This window comes from Eschrichtius robustus, chromosome 11 (genome assembly GCF_028021215.1).
Source record: "Eschrichtius robustus isolate mEscRob2 chromosome 11, mEscRob2.pri, whole genome shotgun sequence".
Lineage (NCBI taxonomy): Eukaryota > Metazoa > Chordata > Mammalia > Artiodactyla > Eschrichtiidae > Eschrichtius > Eschrichtius robustus.
This window is the reverse complement of record NC_090834.1, coordinates 56,701,149-56,715,214: the sequence shown is the minus strand read 5'-3', so window position 1 is coordinate 56,715,214 and position 14,066 is coordinate 56,701,149. Positions and strand designations below refer to the sequence as shown.

General features: G+C 43.3%; 1 protein-coding gene across 1 annotated transcript in view; it reads right to left on the bottom strand.

The window, feature by feature from the left end:
- The window catches only part of TENM4 (teneurin transmembrane protein 4), a 396,776-nt gene that overhangs the window by 182,950 nt on the left and 199,760 nt on the right, over nucleotides 1-14,066 (bottom strand). Inside the window, exons 7-8 of the mRNA XM_068554555.1 lie at nucleotides 8,256-8,470; nucleotides 6,273-6,483 (exon numbers count right to left, since the gene is read on the bottom strand). Of these exons, the coding sequence (XP_068410656.1) occupies nucleotides 6,273-6,483; nucleotides 8,256-8,470 (426 nt within the window). The remainder of the gene's footprint in view (nucleotides 1-6,272; nucleotides 6,484-8,255; nucleotides 8,471-14,066) is intronic.

Here is a 14,066-nt window from a genome sequence, read left to right as displayed (position 1 = left end):
TTAAATGCCACTCTAGCAGAGATCTTGTTACCTGCACACTAAATTCATTTCTAACTATTCCATGGAGAGACAAGCTTTATTGCTAGTACCTACTGTGTCCTTGAGCTCCCTTTGCTTCTTTCCTGTCCTCGAGGCCCCAGGCCCCAGGCCCCAGATAATTTACAAAATAGATGGCAGAGGCAGAGGAGGGGGTGGCACGGAGGTGGTGGGAGCCCTGCCCTGTCGTCTGCAGGGACAGCTGCTGGCAGGGCTGGTCTCCAGGCTGCAGGTGAAGCGCTCTGATATTCCAAGCTCTCCTCCACTGAACAGATTTTTGGCCACAGTCTGTCTCCAGTGTGCTGGCTTGAGTTCTGCCTCCCACCTACAATTTCATTCCACTTATACCAGATTGCTCCCAATAAATCGCTGCTATCAGGGAGAGGTGAATTCACACGGCACTTTTCCAAAGAGGTGTTTTCAGTAGAAATTTCACAGAGTGCTGCCAATGTCATTTACAAGAAGGTTAAATGGATTACCGAGAGACCTTGATTCGTTATTGCTGTATTATATCTTATAATTCAGAGGAAGGGGATATGGGGAAGGGTGGGGCAGAGCTTATGAGAAACTGAAAATCATTTCTCAATCACTCCTTAGTTTCTTCTTTGAAGTAGTGCAGGTTTTTAAACAAACCACAGTACATAATGTCAGAGATTTTTCTTTCTAGATCCTTGCAAATGCACCCAGGGGCTGATGAACAGTAGTCTTACCCAGTCAAAGCAAGGGGAATAAACAAGTAGCACTGTCCACTGGTCTCTGGAAAATCCTGAAAAACCCAACTTTGATGACCATTGTAAGATAGAAGCTCATGTGAAAGTATCTATTTACACCTGGGAATAAAGAGGAATGGATTGCAGGGACAGCAAACAGAAACACCACTAGTGCTACTGAACTGTCCTTCTGTCCTTCCTGGCTCCCCCTCCACCGCCCTCTTCTTTTTGCTCATGAAATCACAAAGCTCAATCCCAGGAAACTTCCTCTGTTATATACATTCATGGGCTCTTGTTCTGGGCCCCGCAAGATAAAGCCAGCAGCCCTAATCATTTTTATTCCCTTGCTCAAAGCCTGCAATGGCACCTCATACCTGCAGAATGAGCTTCTCCCTTAGGGTGGCATTCAAGGTGCTCCCTGATGACTCACTTCTCCCCATCAGGGCATCCTTGCTCGAGTCAATCAGGATGGTGGCTCTCTAGAGCCAGCGCTTAATTTTCTGCCTACCTCTCTTTTGCTCACGTTCTTCCTGCTACCTGGAATAACATCCTCAACAAACCCCTGCCATTTCCTCCTTTAAATGTGAGAATTCTACCCATCATTTAAGGTCCCATCAGGTGTCACTTCATCCAGAGAGCCCTCCCTGACCCATCTGGCTGGACGTGCCCTTGCCTTCCTCCAACCCTCACGGCACTTTGACCAGTGACTCCACGAGTGAGCCTTCTTTCTCTCTTCCTGGATTAGAGGCACTTACTATGTAAATGCTCCTCTCCTTAGTCAAGACCATGAACTACTTTGGCCAGAAACCACGTCATACCTTCTCTGTATCTCCACCTTAGGAAAGAGCAGGAATGTAATCATTTTTGGATAAAGGCAGAAAGGAAGGAAGGGAGGATGGAAGGAAGGGAGGACAGAAGGAAGGGAGGATGGAAGGAAGGGAGGACGGAAGGATTAGATCTGCTTCTACTCCCTGGACATAGAATAGGTCAATTTATATCAGCTGCCTGGGCCTGAGCAAAAGGACCCTCCTCTTTCATTACCATGAAATGTCCTCAGACCAGGAAGACCAGGACACGTTTCTCGTAAAATTACCAGGGTCTATGGTTTTCTAACAAGGATTCTAATTTCTTTTCTCTGGGTTTCTAAATCCACTGTGGGGTAACCTCTGTTATTTTCCAACTTGGCTCACATTGCCACAATGTCAAGGTGATCTGTCCTTTTATGCTTCAGCATCAACCAAAATTAAAAGCTAAGATGCTATTATCTAGAGGCCCAAAACACTGCAACACTGACTTGTCAGGTCTTGGGGTTGCAAGCAATGCATACAAAGGTATTTTTGTTTCGAAAATTTTGGATGTTGTGAGATTTTTTTTCATGGTCTTTTTAATGACTTCTCAAGAAAAACGTCCTATGTTGATTTAAGATGCTTACTTATATTGGAGGCAAATTAATAAAGGGGAAATTATATTCCATATAATACAAATAGAAATAAAATATTTATTTTATCAGACCAAACAGTAAGACACTCTGGCATCATGGACAGAACATGGGATTTGAAGACCAAGTTTCCATCCTAGCTCTGCCCTTACTGACTGTGTGACTTTGGGCTAGCCAATTAAATTCTCTGAGTCTCAGTTTCTTCATCTGTAAAGTTGAGATCAAAATGAGAATTACCTAAGGTTCTCGTTCTTTCTTACATACAGAAAAGAGCTAAGCATGGTCCTTAACACACAGTAGGCGCTCTCTAAATGTCTGCTGAATGAATGAACAGGTGGAAAACCAAAGTAAGTGTAATATCCAAAAAAAGGGGGCTTGATCCTGAAAAGAGGCAGATGGCTAAAGAAGGAAGATCATGAGCTTTGGAGTCAGACAGATACAAATTCAAGTCCTGGCTTTTCTCAAAACATCCCTGAACCTCAATTTCCTCATCTACAATAGGGGGTGAAAATAAAAATAATCACCATGTGGAGTTACTGCAGGGCTTAGAGAATGTATTTAAAGCCCTGTGTAAATGGCAATGGTGAATTATAATTTAGCTATTGGTATACATCTTCCTACTTCATTCAGTACTCGGGGTCAGCCAGGTCACCTACCCCCAAACGGAGCCAGAACCAGAAACAACATAACCTTCAAATTCGAGATCTCTGCATGTGGGGGAAAGGCCATTCTTTCTGAAAATAGCTGCCATGTTTTATTATAAAATCTGCTCAGTTTCAGTGGTTTGTGTGCATGTGTGTGTGGGTGAGAGAGAAAATGCATCTAGTTCAGAGGGAGCTCTGTCAACAGCACATCTCCGGGTATATATATTTGTGTACACAGTTTGTAAAGTGCTTTTAGATTTTTTGAAGGCAAAAGATAAACTTATTTAATTTAAAATCATCAGCTGGACTGCATTAAATGGAAGGAAAAGCAAAAACGTTCACAATACAGCCATTTGTTAAACACAATTATTTCTCCCACTACTTAATTACAAACAGACATAAATACTCTGGATTCTGACATCTCAGATCTTCTTAAATTCTAGCTCTGCATTTCAGCGTGTAACGGAGGGAGGGCCACATTCCAATTTGTGTGTTAAGCAAACCTGAGAGTTACAATTGTATATTGGGACTATAATGACTTCACTAAAACAAGACCTAAACTTTTAATTAACCTGCCAAGACAAATTACAACTCATGGTTCACAGGTAAAGACCAAAGACAGCTGAGACTCAATGCCAGAGACTCTTGGGGAGACAGGGATTAATAGCAACATCAGAGTCAGTCTGTTTTTGTATTAAAAAAAAAAAGGTATTCATTAAACAATCACTGCAGCTTGAAGGAAGACAGACAAGTCAGAAAGGCAGGGAGATAAAGGTGGACAGAGAAAGGGGATGGGAGAGAATATTAACCACTTCCATGTATCGAAGCCTGGGCTGGGCACTTTATATTTATTCTCTCCAATCTTCACAATGGGGATTGCCAAGTACTATTATTGTTTCATTTTCCTGACAAGAAAGATGAGGCTCACAGAGGTGACGTGACTGACTGTGGTCACAGAGCTAACATGCAGCAGTGGGAGAAGGAAGGAATGGAAAGCAGTGCTCAGAAGGCATTTGTTTTCATAGCTTAGTCGACAGACCGACCACCAGAATCAGGATCACCTGGGCTCTACCTCAGGCCTACTGGGAAAAGGCCCAGGAATCTGAATGTTAGACTCACTTCCCAGGTGATTCCTTTGTACAACAATATTTGAGACCCCCCCCCCCATAAGATACTGTAACCCCTTGTTACTCAAAATGTGGGCCACAGATGAGCGGCATCTCACCAGGTGCTGGTACAAAATGCACAAAACTCTAAACACCCAGCCTGACCGACTGAAGCAGAATGCATTTTAACAAGACGCCAGGTGGTTCGTAGAACTCTGAGAAGCACAATACAGCCTAACTGCTCTAAAAGACATTATAGGGTTAAAGCAGGTGAAGACAGATTTCATCATTTAGGTGAGAACAGGAGAACCTGAGGGAAAAGCAAGGCCATCTCCTTAATTATGACAAAACAGGTCAGCAAGCTCTGACAAGCCAAGAGTTGGCAAAGGTACCTAACTGTACCTACATCTTATTTCTCTGAGAGGCACACCCTAATTAAAAGTAGCTTTCTTTGGGGGTTTGTATTAATTTCCTTTCATATTTGTGCTCACTTATTAAAAATACAGAATTCTGATTGTAGGAGACCTTAGTTCTGAGCAAGCATGATACTGCGTCTAAGAGAAATCAGGCTGTGAGACCATGAAGCTGTAACTCAGGCACCACTAATGACTTGAAAATCATGTCTCTAAATTGAAGCCACCGTGTCCAGAAAGAGAGAAGAAACAGGGTCTGGAGCCTGGCAGACCCTGCCGAGTGTCAGCCTAATTGATGGTGAGGACCAGGACTGGCTCTCCCATGACGGGAAATGGGCGGCACCGACAGCCTCCTGGGTCACCACTAACCACCGAGCTGCAGCCTCAAATTCCAGAGTCTCAAGGAACCAGGAGATGGAATTTGTGCTGAGCCAGAACACAAATTAGTCGTGGAGATTTAGAAGTGAGCACACTTTCTACTGCACCTCAAAAGGAGGCATCAAGGGAGGAAACCAACAGCACAGCGGCTGCCAAGACTGCAGAGACCAGCAGCTAGGACAGACACTTCCAAAATAAGGACAGCATAAAGTGATATTTCCTACCCCGGAGCTGATGTAGCCTAACAGCTCCACCTCCCTCATTTTGCTAAGAGGGTAGAATGTTGAGCCTGCAGTTACGGCAGAAGCCTATACACTGTGCACCGTATTTAATGGGAAGGTATTCTCCGCCTCAACTCTACAGGCAAAATTGCAAATAAGAGGAAAATGGCCTGAAAATGACTACTGCTGTTTAGAAGGAAGAACCTGGATCTTGCAAGAGTTTTAGGAACCAACGACCAGATTCAGAGGTTTTTTATTCAACTCCATTTCCCATGTCAGAGAGGCTCCAGCCAAGGACCAAGACAGAGTTTTGAGGTGAACTCAAAACAACACAGAGGTTTTCATTAAGCAGAAAATCCATCCCCAAGCATTCTGGTTAGTGGAGTTTTGTCTTCTGGAAGTTTTATTTTCCTGTAGGGGATTTTATCTCCAGGCTGTGTCACTGCGCTTCTGATATAAACCGACGCAACGTTTTCTGACCTGAACCACTGAGCCCAACGCATCCTATATCACACTGTGGTGATCTAAGGAGGAGACAAATTCTGTGCAGTGTATGGGTAAAGAAGAGAAATTCCTTAAAACAGGGTGCCAGGCTCTCCGGACACCCACAGGCTTGTGAGGTGGCCAAGGCGCTCTCTCTGAACGAGAACTCTTCCAGTACGAGGGACCAGAAGCTGTTAAGAGCTCATTTAAATCCTCCGGGCTTGCTGTCCGCCAGAGCTCAGGACATCTCGGTTCTCTACAAGACCCCCATCTGATCAGATTGTTCATCCAGCCCTTTGCATGGCTATTCTCACCCTCTTTCCAAACCTTTATCTTTTTTTTTTTTCCTCATCTGCCAGGGGTTGTTGGCTCCAAAAGCAAAACAAACAAGCAAACAAAAGCTCAAGTAAGAAACCAAAACCCCAAATAGCAAATCAGTGAGTTGAACCAAGGGAGATTATAAGGACGAATACAGGTGATGGAGAGACGTAACAAGAATTTCTGTCTCCTTGTCAGTTTCACCCCTTGGTGTTTAAACGTAGCTGTGAGTCCACACGCTAGGCCACAGATAACACGAGAAAGGCGGTGGGCAACAGCGCTGGGCTCAGGTGCCAGCCCAACATGGCCTTCCAGCTCCTCCTGTCACTCCCCTCCCTCGTTTCCCTGCATCTCACTCCCATCCCTTGCCCGGCAAGCCCAGTCAGGATGGCCTCATGCTGGGTGGCCTCTGTAGCTCTGGGCAAGACACATCCCCTTGTCCACTTCGACTCCCAGGATCCCCAAGTGTCCTCTCACCCGAAGAGACAGTATCCCACAGACCCCAGAGGGGTGGAGCTTCCTTACCAATGGCAGTGGTGAGAAAGGAAACCACTTCAGACTCCTTCCCATCATTATAAAAAGCCAGGTGCCAGATTCCTGAATCCAAATACTGGATGAAGCCCGTCTCATGGCTAGAAGGGGGGACAGCTCCCCGAGACTGGCGCTGGGGTCCCTCCAGGCTCCGTGCTTCCTGGGTCAAGAGCCTCCTTCCATCCAGCAGCTCCACAAAGTCAAACTGGAGTACAAAGAGAGCATAATTAGCACTGGACCTGCTTCACCACAAGGCTAGATTCTTCAGGCTTCTCCCGGGGAGGACACGGGGAGATACAACCTGAAACAGGCAGAAGAGGCTAAAGCCATGTGAAGGTTGACCAACCAACTCCAACTCCTTCCCAGAATCCATTTTTCCCTGGTAACGGTCTCCTGATACTCTTGTGAGTGCACTGTAATTAGTGGATTATTTTCAAGTCTCAGAGTTTGCACAGGACACCCATGCTTTTCCAGTGATCAGAAACCCAGCCACTTCATGACCGTTTGAACTCCAACCCCATGCAGGTGATGGCGGGCAGGAATCCCAGGGGTCTAGGATTGGGCCTAGAGCACTGGATGTGGCTTAAATGTCAGTCAAGTGCAAACGGAAGTTTGATTTATACCTGTCTTCCTTTCGTCAATGACCCTTTCTCAACGCTCCAGTTTCAGGGAGCAGTTTTAGGGGAACTAAACTGGATTAGCTCAAAACTCTATCAATAATTACATGCTGTGTCAAATACAAGTGCCGATTGATCCAAGCCTACTAGCGTGAGAGACTTGAAGTCAGTCACACAGTGCTAACAACAGGCAGGTGGGGAAGTCCTGCCGGCCTACTGGCAAGCAAATCGTGCAACTGTCTACCTGTCTGTCTGTCTATCTTTAAAGCAAAACAAAATAGATACTTATTCTGTCTCATGTGAAAATGTCTAGGGGCATGAAGTCCAGGAGCAGCATAGCAGCACAGCAGTTTTACAAAGAAGTCAGAGGGGCCCAGGCTCTGTCTACTTTTCTGCAACTCCATCCTTAGCAAAGGTATTTATCTAGCTTTTATCTAAAAATTAAATAACTACGGGGGCTAGGAAGACTGCCTTTGGCCAGGGAATGTCTGATGGATGCCTATGATTTATATTACTCCAATCCCAGGGCTGGGAGGCCCTCACACAAGTCTGCTCTTAACCCATCATGACTGGTAATGTGTCAATCATCCTGGCCGAGTTTTTTTTTAAATTTTTTTTTAATTGAAGTATAGTTGATTTACAATGTTGTGTTAATTACTGCTATATGGCAAAGTGATTGAGTTATACATATATATACATTCTTTTTTTAAATATTCTTTTCCATTAGGGTGTATCACAGGATATTGACTACAGTTCTCTGTGCTATACAGTAGGACCTTGTTGTTTACCCGTTCTGTATATAAAAGCTTACACCTGCTAACGCTGGCTGAGTTTCTTAAGTGTTTCTAGTGTGCATGTGTCTGGGTAAATGTGAAGCCCTGAGGAGAGAAGGGATGCTTTACTCTGAGCCAGGTCCTGCACTAGCTGCCTTCTAGATGTGGTTCTCCACTCTTCACAACAGCCCTGTAAAGTGGGTATTGTTATCACCATTGGCTAGATTAGGAAACTTGCTCTGAAAGGATGTTACAGGCTCAAGGTCACATAGCTGATAACAAGAGGATTCAAACTCAGGTCTCTTTGACTCCAAAGTGCATGCTTTTTTCTCTAGATTACACCTCCTGGATAATTTAACTTCGAGACTGGGTACTAGTAAAAAAAGGCTATTGAGAGACTTCCTAGAAAGCCTTCCTCTTAACAAGCTCCAAGGATACAACCCTACTCATCCGAAAGGTAGGGTCTGAGAGGGCAAATGGATGAATGGGCTATAAAATACATGAAATTTTCCTTCAAGCTCAGAGATCCAGGCTTAAGCATTAGGCTTCTTAGGCTTCTTGAGCAGGGTCCGTGGGGTTCTGGTTACCTGTGTGTGTGAAGGAGGAAGGCCTTTTCTGCCATAAATGCCGACCAGAGCCGCCTTTCCCAGAGACACATTGAATTTCAGATGCATAGGATGGTCTATGAACACCTGAGATCTCCAGAAAGTGCCAGGAGGAATCTTCTGGGAAGCCCGTCTCCCCACATCGATTTCTCCAGAGTCTATAAAACTGTCCTCTGGAAAGAAACTACTGGGCTTTCCTACCAAGACACAGGGAAGGGAAGACAAAAACATCACCGTTAGCCACATGTGAAACCAGGGACCAGAGCATCTGAGCAAGCAGGGCTCTCTGATGCCTCCCACTCCTCTCTACAACATTTTGCTGCCAGCCCACTCCCTGCCCCAGACTCCTCCGTTGAGGAGTAAGAATGCCCAGAACTTTTTTTTCCAATGATGCCCAAATTGTTCTGCTAAAAATATGCATTCTTCCAAAGCAGAACGGGTCCTCCCCAAGGGCCATCTGTTTACTGCATAATTCTACAGCTTGTTAAGATATATTTTGATCCTAAAAATAATCACTTGCAGTCACATGAGAATAACTCTGTGTGTATGTGTGTGTGTGTAAAAGCATGCATGCTAAAAAAGAAAAGACAGAGGGAATGAGGTGTTGTTATTAACTTTCCAACTCAGAATGGTTCCCCCAGCAGTGGGAAGCATGACCTGAGTAGAGTCAGGTAAATTTTACAAGTTCACTAGTTTATGTGTAATTGGGAGCCAAATTCTGAGGCTCAGACATGTGGATGAGAGTTTGTGTTGGGAGGAGGGGTAGGGTTGGGGAAGATGAGGAAAAGGTTACGTCTGAAGAGAGAAACCATCTCTGAAAAACGCTTCTTTGTCTTGGATGGAGGGCTATGAATATCACTGTGCTAAAGTGGGTAAAGATGAGGGGATTTTTCAAGTTCAGGCACAAACCTATGACATACTTGGAAATTCAACCCAGGCCCCCAACCCTGCAGGTTGCTGGAGTGGGGGGGGGGGGGAGTGGTCAAGAATAAGGTCTCTTGCCCAATTCTGTCACCAATCAGGAGAGTGACAGCTTTCTGGGCGCACCCCAAGTGCCAGGAAGGAAGACTGCTTATCAGACTTCCTCTATTTAGTAATTAAACACACTCACATGTGAAAAATATAAACCCTAACTTCCTGCCAGACATCAGCCCTCTGAAGAGTTGGGCGGGGGCAGGAGGAGAGGACAGGGACATTAGAAGACCACCCTTAGGACATTAACAAGCCAAAATCAAGTCAACAGACCACATTTTATTTGTCATTAGAAGGACCTCTGGGTATCCTAGTTCCAAGGTTTGTGGTGGTGTTACAGATGTTGGAAGAGACACTTTAGAGACCGAGAATCCATTTATAAAGAAAACACATTTGTGGGAACTTTTTATGAAAAGCACTTGGGGAATAAGAAATTAAAATGTCTTTTTTTCCCTAGCTTTGTAAGATTCCTTACAAAGCACATTTGATGCTGAAATGGAGCTTGGCAGGGCACTGTTGTAGTCATAAAATATTTTACTGTTTTAAATAATAAAACTCAATTTAAATGTTAAACTTCTCCATATGTTATCATTCCTTATAAACTCCTAGGCAGAAACATCAGGTTTTTAGCTTTAAACCGTTAAACGTTATTTTAATTAAAAATATGCCAACAAAAAAGTTAAAATGCATGCTCTCAATAAAAGTATCACTAGTATTCTGTCATTAGCATGGGAAAGAGCTTACATTTAATTCCTTTATGGAAGGAATATGCCCCAGACTTTTACCTTGAAAATGTGGACACACACAAACCATGGCACTGTGGTTCAAGGACAGAAGCCAAATTCACAAAGCATTAAGATGGAAGAGAGTTACTTTCACATTCTTCCTTATCTGATTTTTGGGTTCCCAGTACCATAATCCTTTTATAGTCCAGGTAGAAGATAGTATATAGCCTTCAGCTTATAATTCTGTTAGGGAGGCAGAACTAGGAGGGAGTATGAAACAAAAGCAGGATGAGTTCTGAGCTTTTTACTGCTAGAAACTGCACAGAAATAAGCCCGAGACTCCTAATTCCAAGGACTCATTTCCTTTGTGAGTAGGTAGGAGTCAGAGCTGATGGGCTTTGGGAATTGTCTGCATTCAAATAATTCCTGTGTCTGAGAATGAATAATGAAAACTTCTCCCACTTTTTGGCATGCCGTTGGAGAACCCTGCACAGTTCATTTCCCCTCCAGTGAGCATGTTTTTAGGAGACAGCTATCGAATCGGCTAAGTTCTTTAGCCTCACAGGTCAGAGGTCAAGTCCAGAGACTCTCCAGAGGTCTGCAGGCCCCAGAGGCATAAGTAAGTTGGCTCTTACCCTAGAGGAGTGGCAAAAAGGAATATTCTTTTCTAGCACTCTAGTATTTCACCAAAGCTGGCCAAAATGGGAGAAAAAAATCATATTTGGTGTGTATACAATGATATAAAAATAGTAAACTCTGGTCTACGGCACACTCCCAACCAGGACCTTGACTTTCTTGGCTGAGTCTGTGACGGCTGCTCTGGAGCTTAGGTTCAAAAGTGACCTTTGTACCAGAAGTCACCCTGTCCAGATCCTTGGGGAAGGGGTCACGGCCCAGTGTAAAGGAAAAGTTTGAGAGGGAAAGAGCATCCCCATCTTGGAATTTAACCTTTATTATTCTTCCCCTCTGGTCCCTAGTGGTCCCCACAGGGACTAACCCTAAGGATGAGATGGAAGCTTCTGGGAGGGAAGACCTACAGCCCGCCGAGTACCTCTGTCTGGTGGGAAAGAGGCACGAGATTTGCTGGGCTAAGGGCTGTTCAGAGTGAGACCACCCTCATCCTTTCCTGTCTTTTAAAAACCCTTACTGCCTTTCTCTCTCCAGATCTTATAACCTAAGATTCACTGTTCTTAATTTTGAGCACCAAGATGTGAGCACTAGGATAGAAAATATCCCACTACATGGCAACTTCCGCTGTGTAGGTGGTGGAGTAGTGACAGGGGTAGAGGGTAGAGGCAGTTGGAGGCGAAAAGTCCTGTGCATATAACTCTTTTTATTCCTACCTACATTCTGGAAAACAATAATAATAATAAACATTATGAGTAGTAATAGTAATAGAGGTAGCAGTACTAATAGTAGTATAACCTATCATTTATTAAGTTCCAACTACATACGGGGCATCTTTATATGTATCGGTTCTGTTAATCCTCACACTATTAAAATGTATATACGGATGCTCAGAACGCTTAAGAAACCATTGAGATGGAGTCATCTGGGCCGCCCCTTTATTTATTAGAATATGGCTTCTTAGAACATCAAATTGATAAATTATTAATTAAAACTCTTCGAAGATATTCTCAATGGTGGCAGAGTGCATTGACCCTCTTTAAGAGCGAGGGTCCAATTTAATTCACAGTCCTAGCGGGCTTAATACCAAGGCTAGACCAGGAAGATCCAAGGCCCGTTGGAGAACTTCCTGCCATCCTGGGATACAAAAAATTGACAATTTTTATGAACTAGGATCCCACACACAGGCCCCAAAGTTAAAGGGAGACAGTCAGTATCTCAAGACATTCATAAGAAGGACACTATACAATCAGTGCGTGCCCGAGAGGCTTAACAAAGTACAAAGAGCTTAACTCAGAATTAGGGAGCTCCAACAGCATGATTAGGTTTCACAGGGCAGATTCTACCGGTAACAGTCCTTTTCTTTATAAAGATATACAGATTCAGGTTTCCTATAGCTATGCTGTGGAAATATGCAATCATGTCTATAAAAGAAATTTCTCAACAAATTACTGAAATGATTGGATAACTCAAATAAGGGAGATTTGGAAGAACTGAAATTCCATGCACTTCCCAAGTTCAGTCTTTATTTTCCTGAACTGAGATTTATCCAGATAGGTTCTAAATTCCTAATCAACCAACACTCTCCCCCCTCCCTCCACCTTTTTGGTTCTTTTCAATGCAATAACTTGCACAAAGATTTCTTTAGTTTCCTTAGCAACTGTTTGAAATTTATTTGGTTATCAAAATAAGCTGTTCCATTTTGGACAGCCCAGCTGAGCCTGTGTGCAGCAATTTGCATGGTTCAAACTGATGGGCAATTTTGATTTCACTGCAGAAAGAAGAAAATACTATCCCTGGCCCACCAATTAAACCATCAGAAATGCTTGTTTATTCAATGCTTTTTTCCCTTTCTCCATTAATGCATAACATAAGTTCTTATGGTTTTACTTCGAAAAGCTGCTGTATTTGGTTTCCATCCCACGACAACCCTGAAATGGTTATAGCCACTTTGAAAATATAGTATAAACCGCAGTTTGATGTTATTCTCAAAGACACAATGAAACTTTAAAATACTGGGTTCATCATATAGTTCACTTGTATAATTAAAAAATATATACCCTTTAAAAATATTCACAGATGCCCCAGACTTTGTGGGAATCTTTGAGGGGAAAATATTAATTAGTCTGGATTTCTGAGATTCTAATAACTGACATGGAATGGCTTGGGATTTGGGTGGACAAGAAAGGAACTAACATTTGTTGAGTGCTTCTCCATAACCAGTCTTTGAAAAGATAGGTGTTGGCAATCCTTGTTCCACAGATGAGGAAACTAAGGCCACAGGAGATGGAGTAACGGGCCTGAGTTAACAGAGCCAATAACTGGCAGGGCCAGGACTCAAATCCTGGACTGCCTGGCTCCAAGGCCTATTATCCTCTTTCCACCCACCACACTGCTTCCCCTGCCATTTCGGAACAGGGCTCTAATCTTAACTCTGGAATCAGCTCTCTGATACCCTCAGAAGGGACAGGAAATATGCACTCACATCAGTGTTAAGGACCTTCCCCCTTGAGATAAGTCTAAGGAACTAGATTTTTAACATCACAATTAAAAACGTAAACTGAGTACACACTGGTTTGACCAAGGCAAAAGAAATTAAGAACCATGTGGTCTCACATAAACTAGAGGAAGATGTGTCCTCTGTCTCTCCAGACCGATGTATTTTTTGTCACAGTAATTGCTTTCGATGCTGACCACCTTCCAGCATTGCACTGCATTTTAGGGGTTTGTAAACAGGCTTTCCATTTGCATTAGTAATGACAGATAATCCCTTTAAGTAAAAATACTCCAGCGAAAGTAAACCAATAAGCTGGTGCAATTTTATTTTGTCTCTTATCTGCACCTCCTGCTCCTTGGGAAAAAGAAAACAAAACCTAAACAACCCACAAACTAATTTCATTAGAGTGGGAGACTTTCGATAGATTCAACTCCTGTTGAAAGAAAGTCTGATAGAGAAAATACATTTTTCTAAATGAGATCTTTGAGGTTTAAACATATCTTAAATCTGTGTTTGTTGATTCTAAAGACAGTTGTCATTTATGGTATTCACCTATGACATCTGACACTATAAGCTGACATGGGAATCACAAGCCAACAGGAAAGACCATGGACAGGGCCAACCTGAAAAAAAATTCTAAAGAACAATCTGGTTAATCATATGATGATTCTGTTACTAATTTCACATGTAGAACTTGTGAATTAGAATGGACGTTACAGATAATATAGCTCAATAACCTCCTTTTAAAGAGGAGGAAAATGAAGCCCAGAAAGTCTTTCAAGGGATTTGCTTAAGGGCATCACAAGTGGCAGCAGCTGGACTTGAACTCAGGGTTCTTGACTCCTAACCCAGAGCTCTTCCCATGGCTTCATCCATGCTCCCTCCATATCCTATTAAGGTGCAAAGAAAGTGTAAGTTATTCAATGTTTTAAGTCTTAGAATCTTTGTAAAGGAGAAGACTGGCTTTGCCCC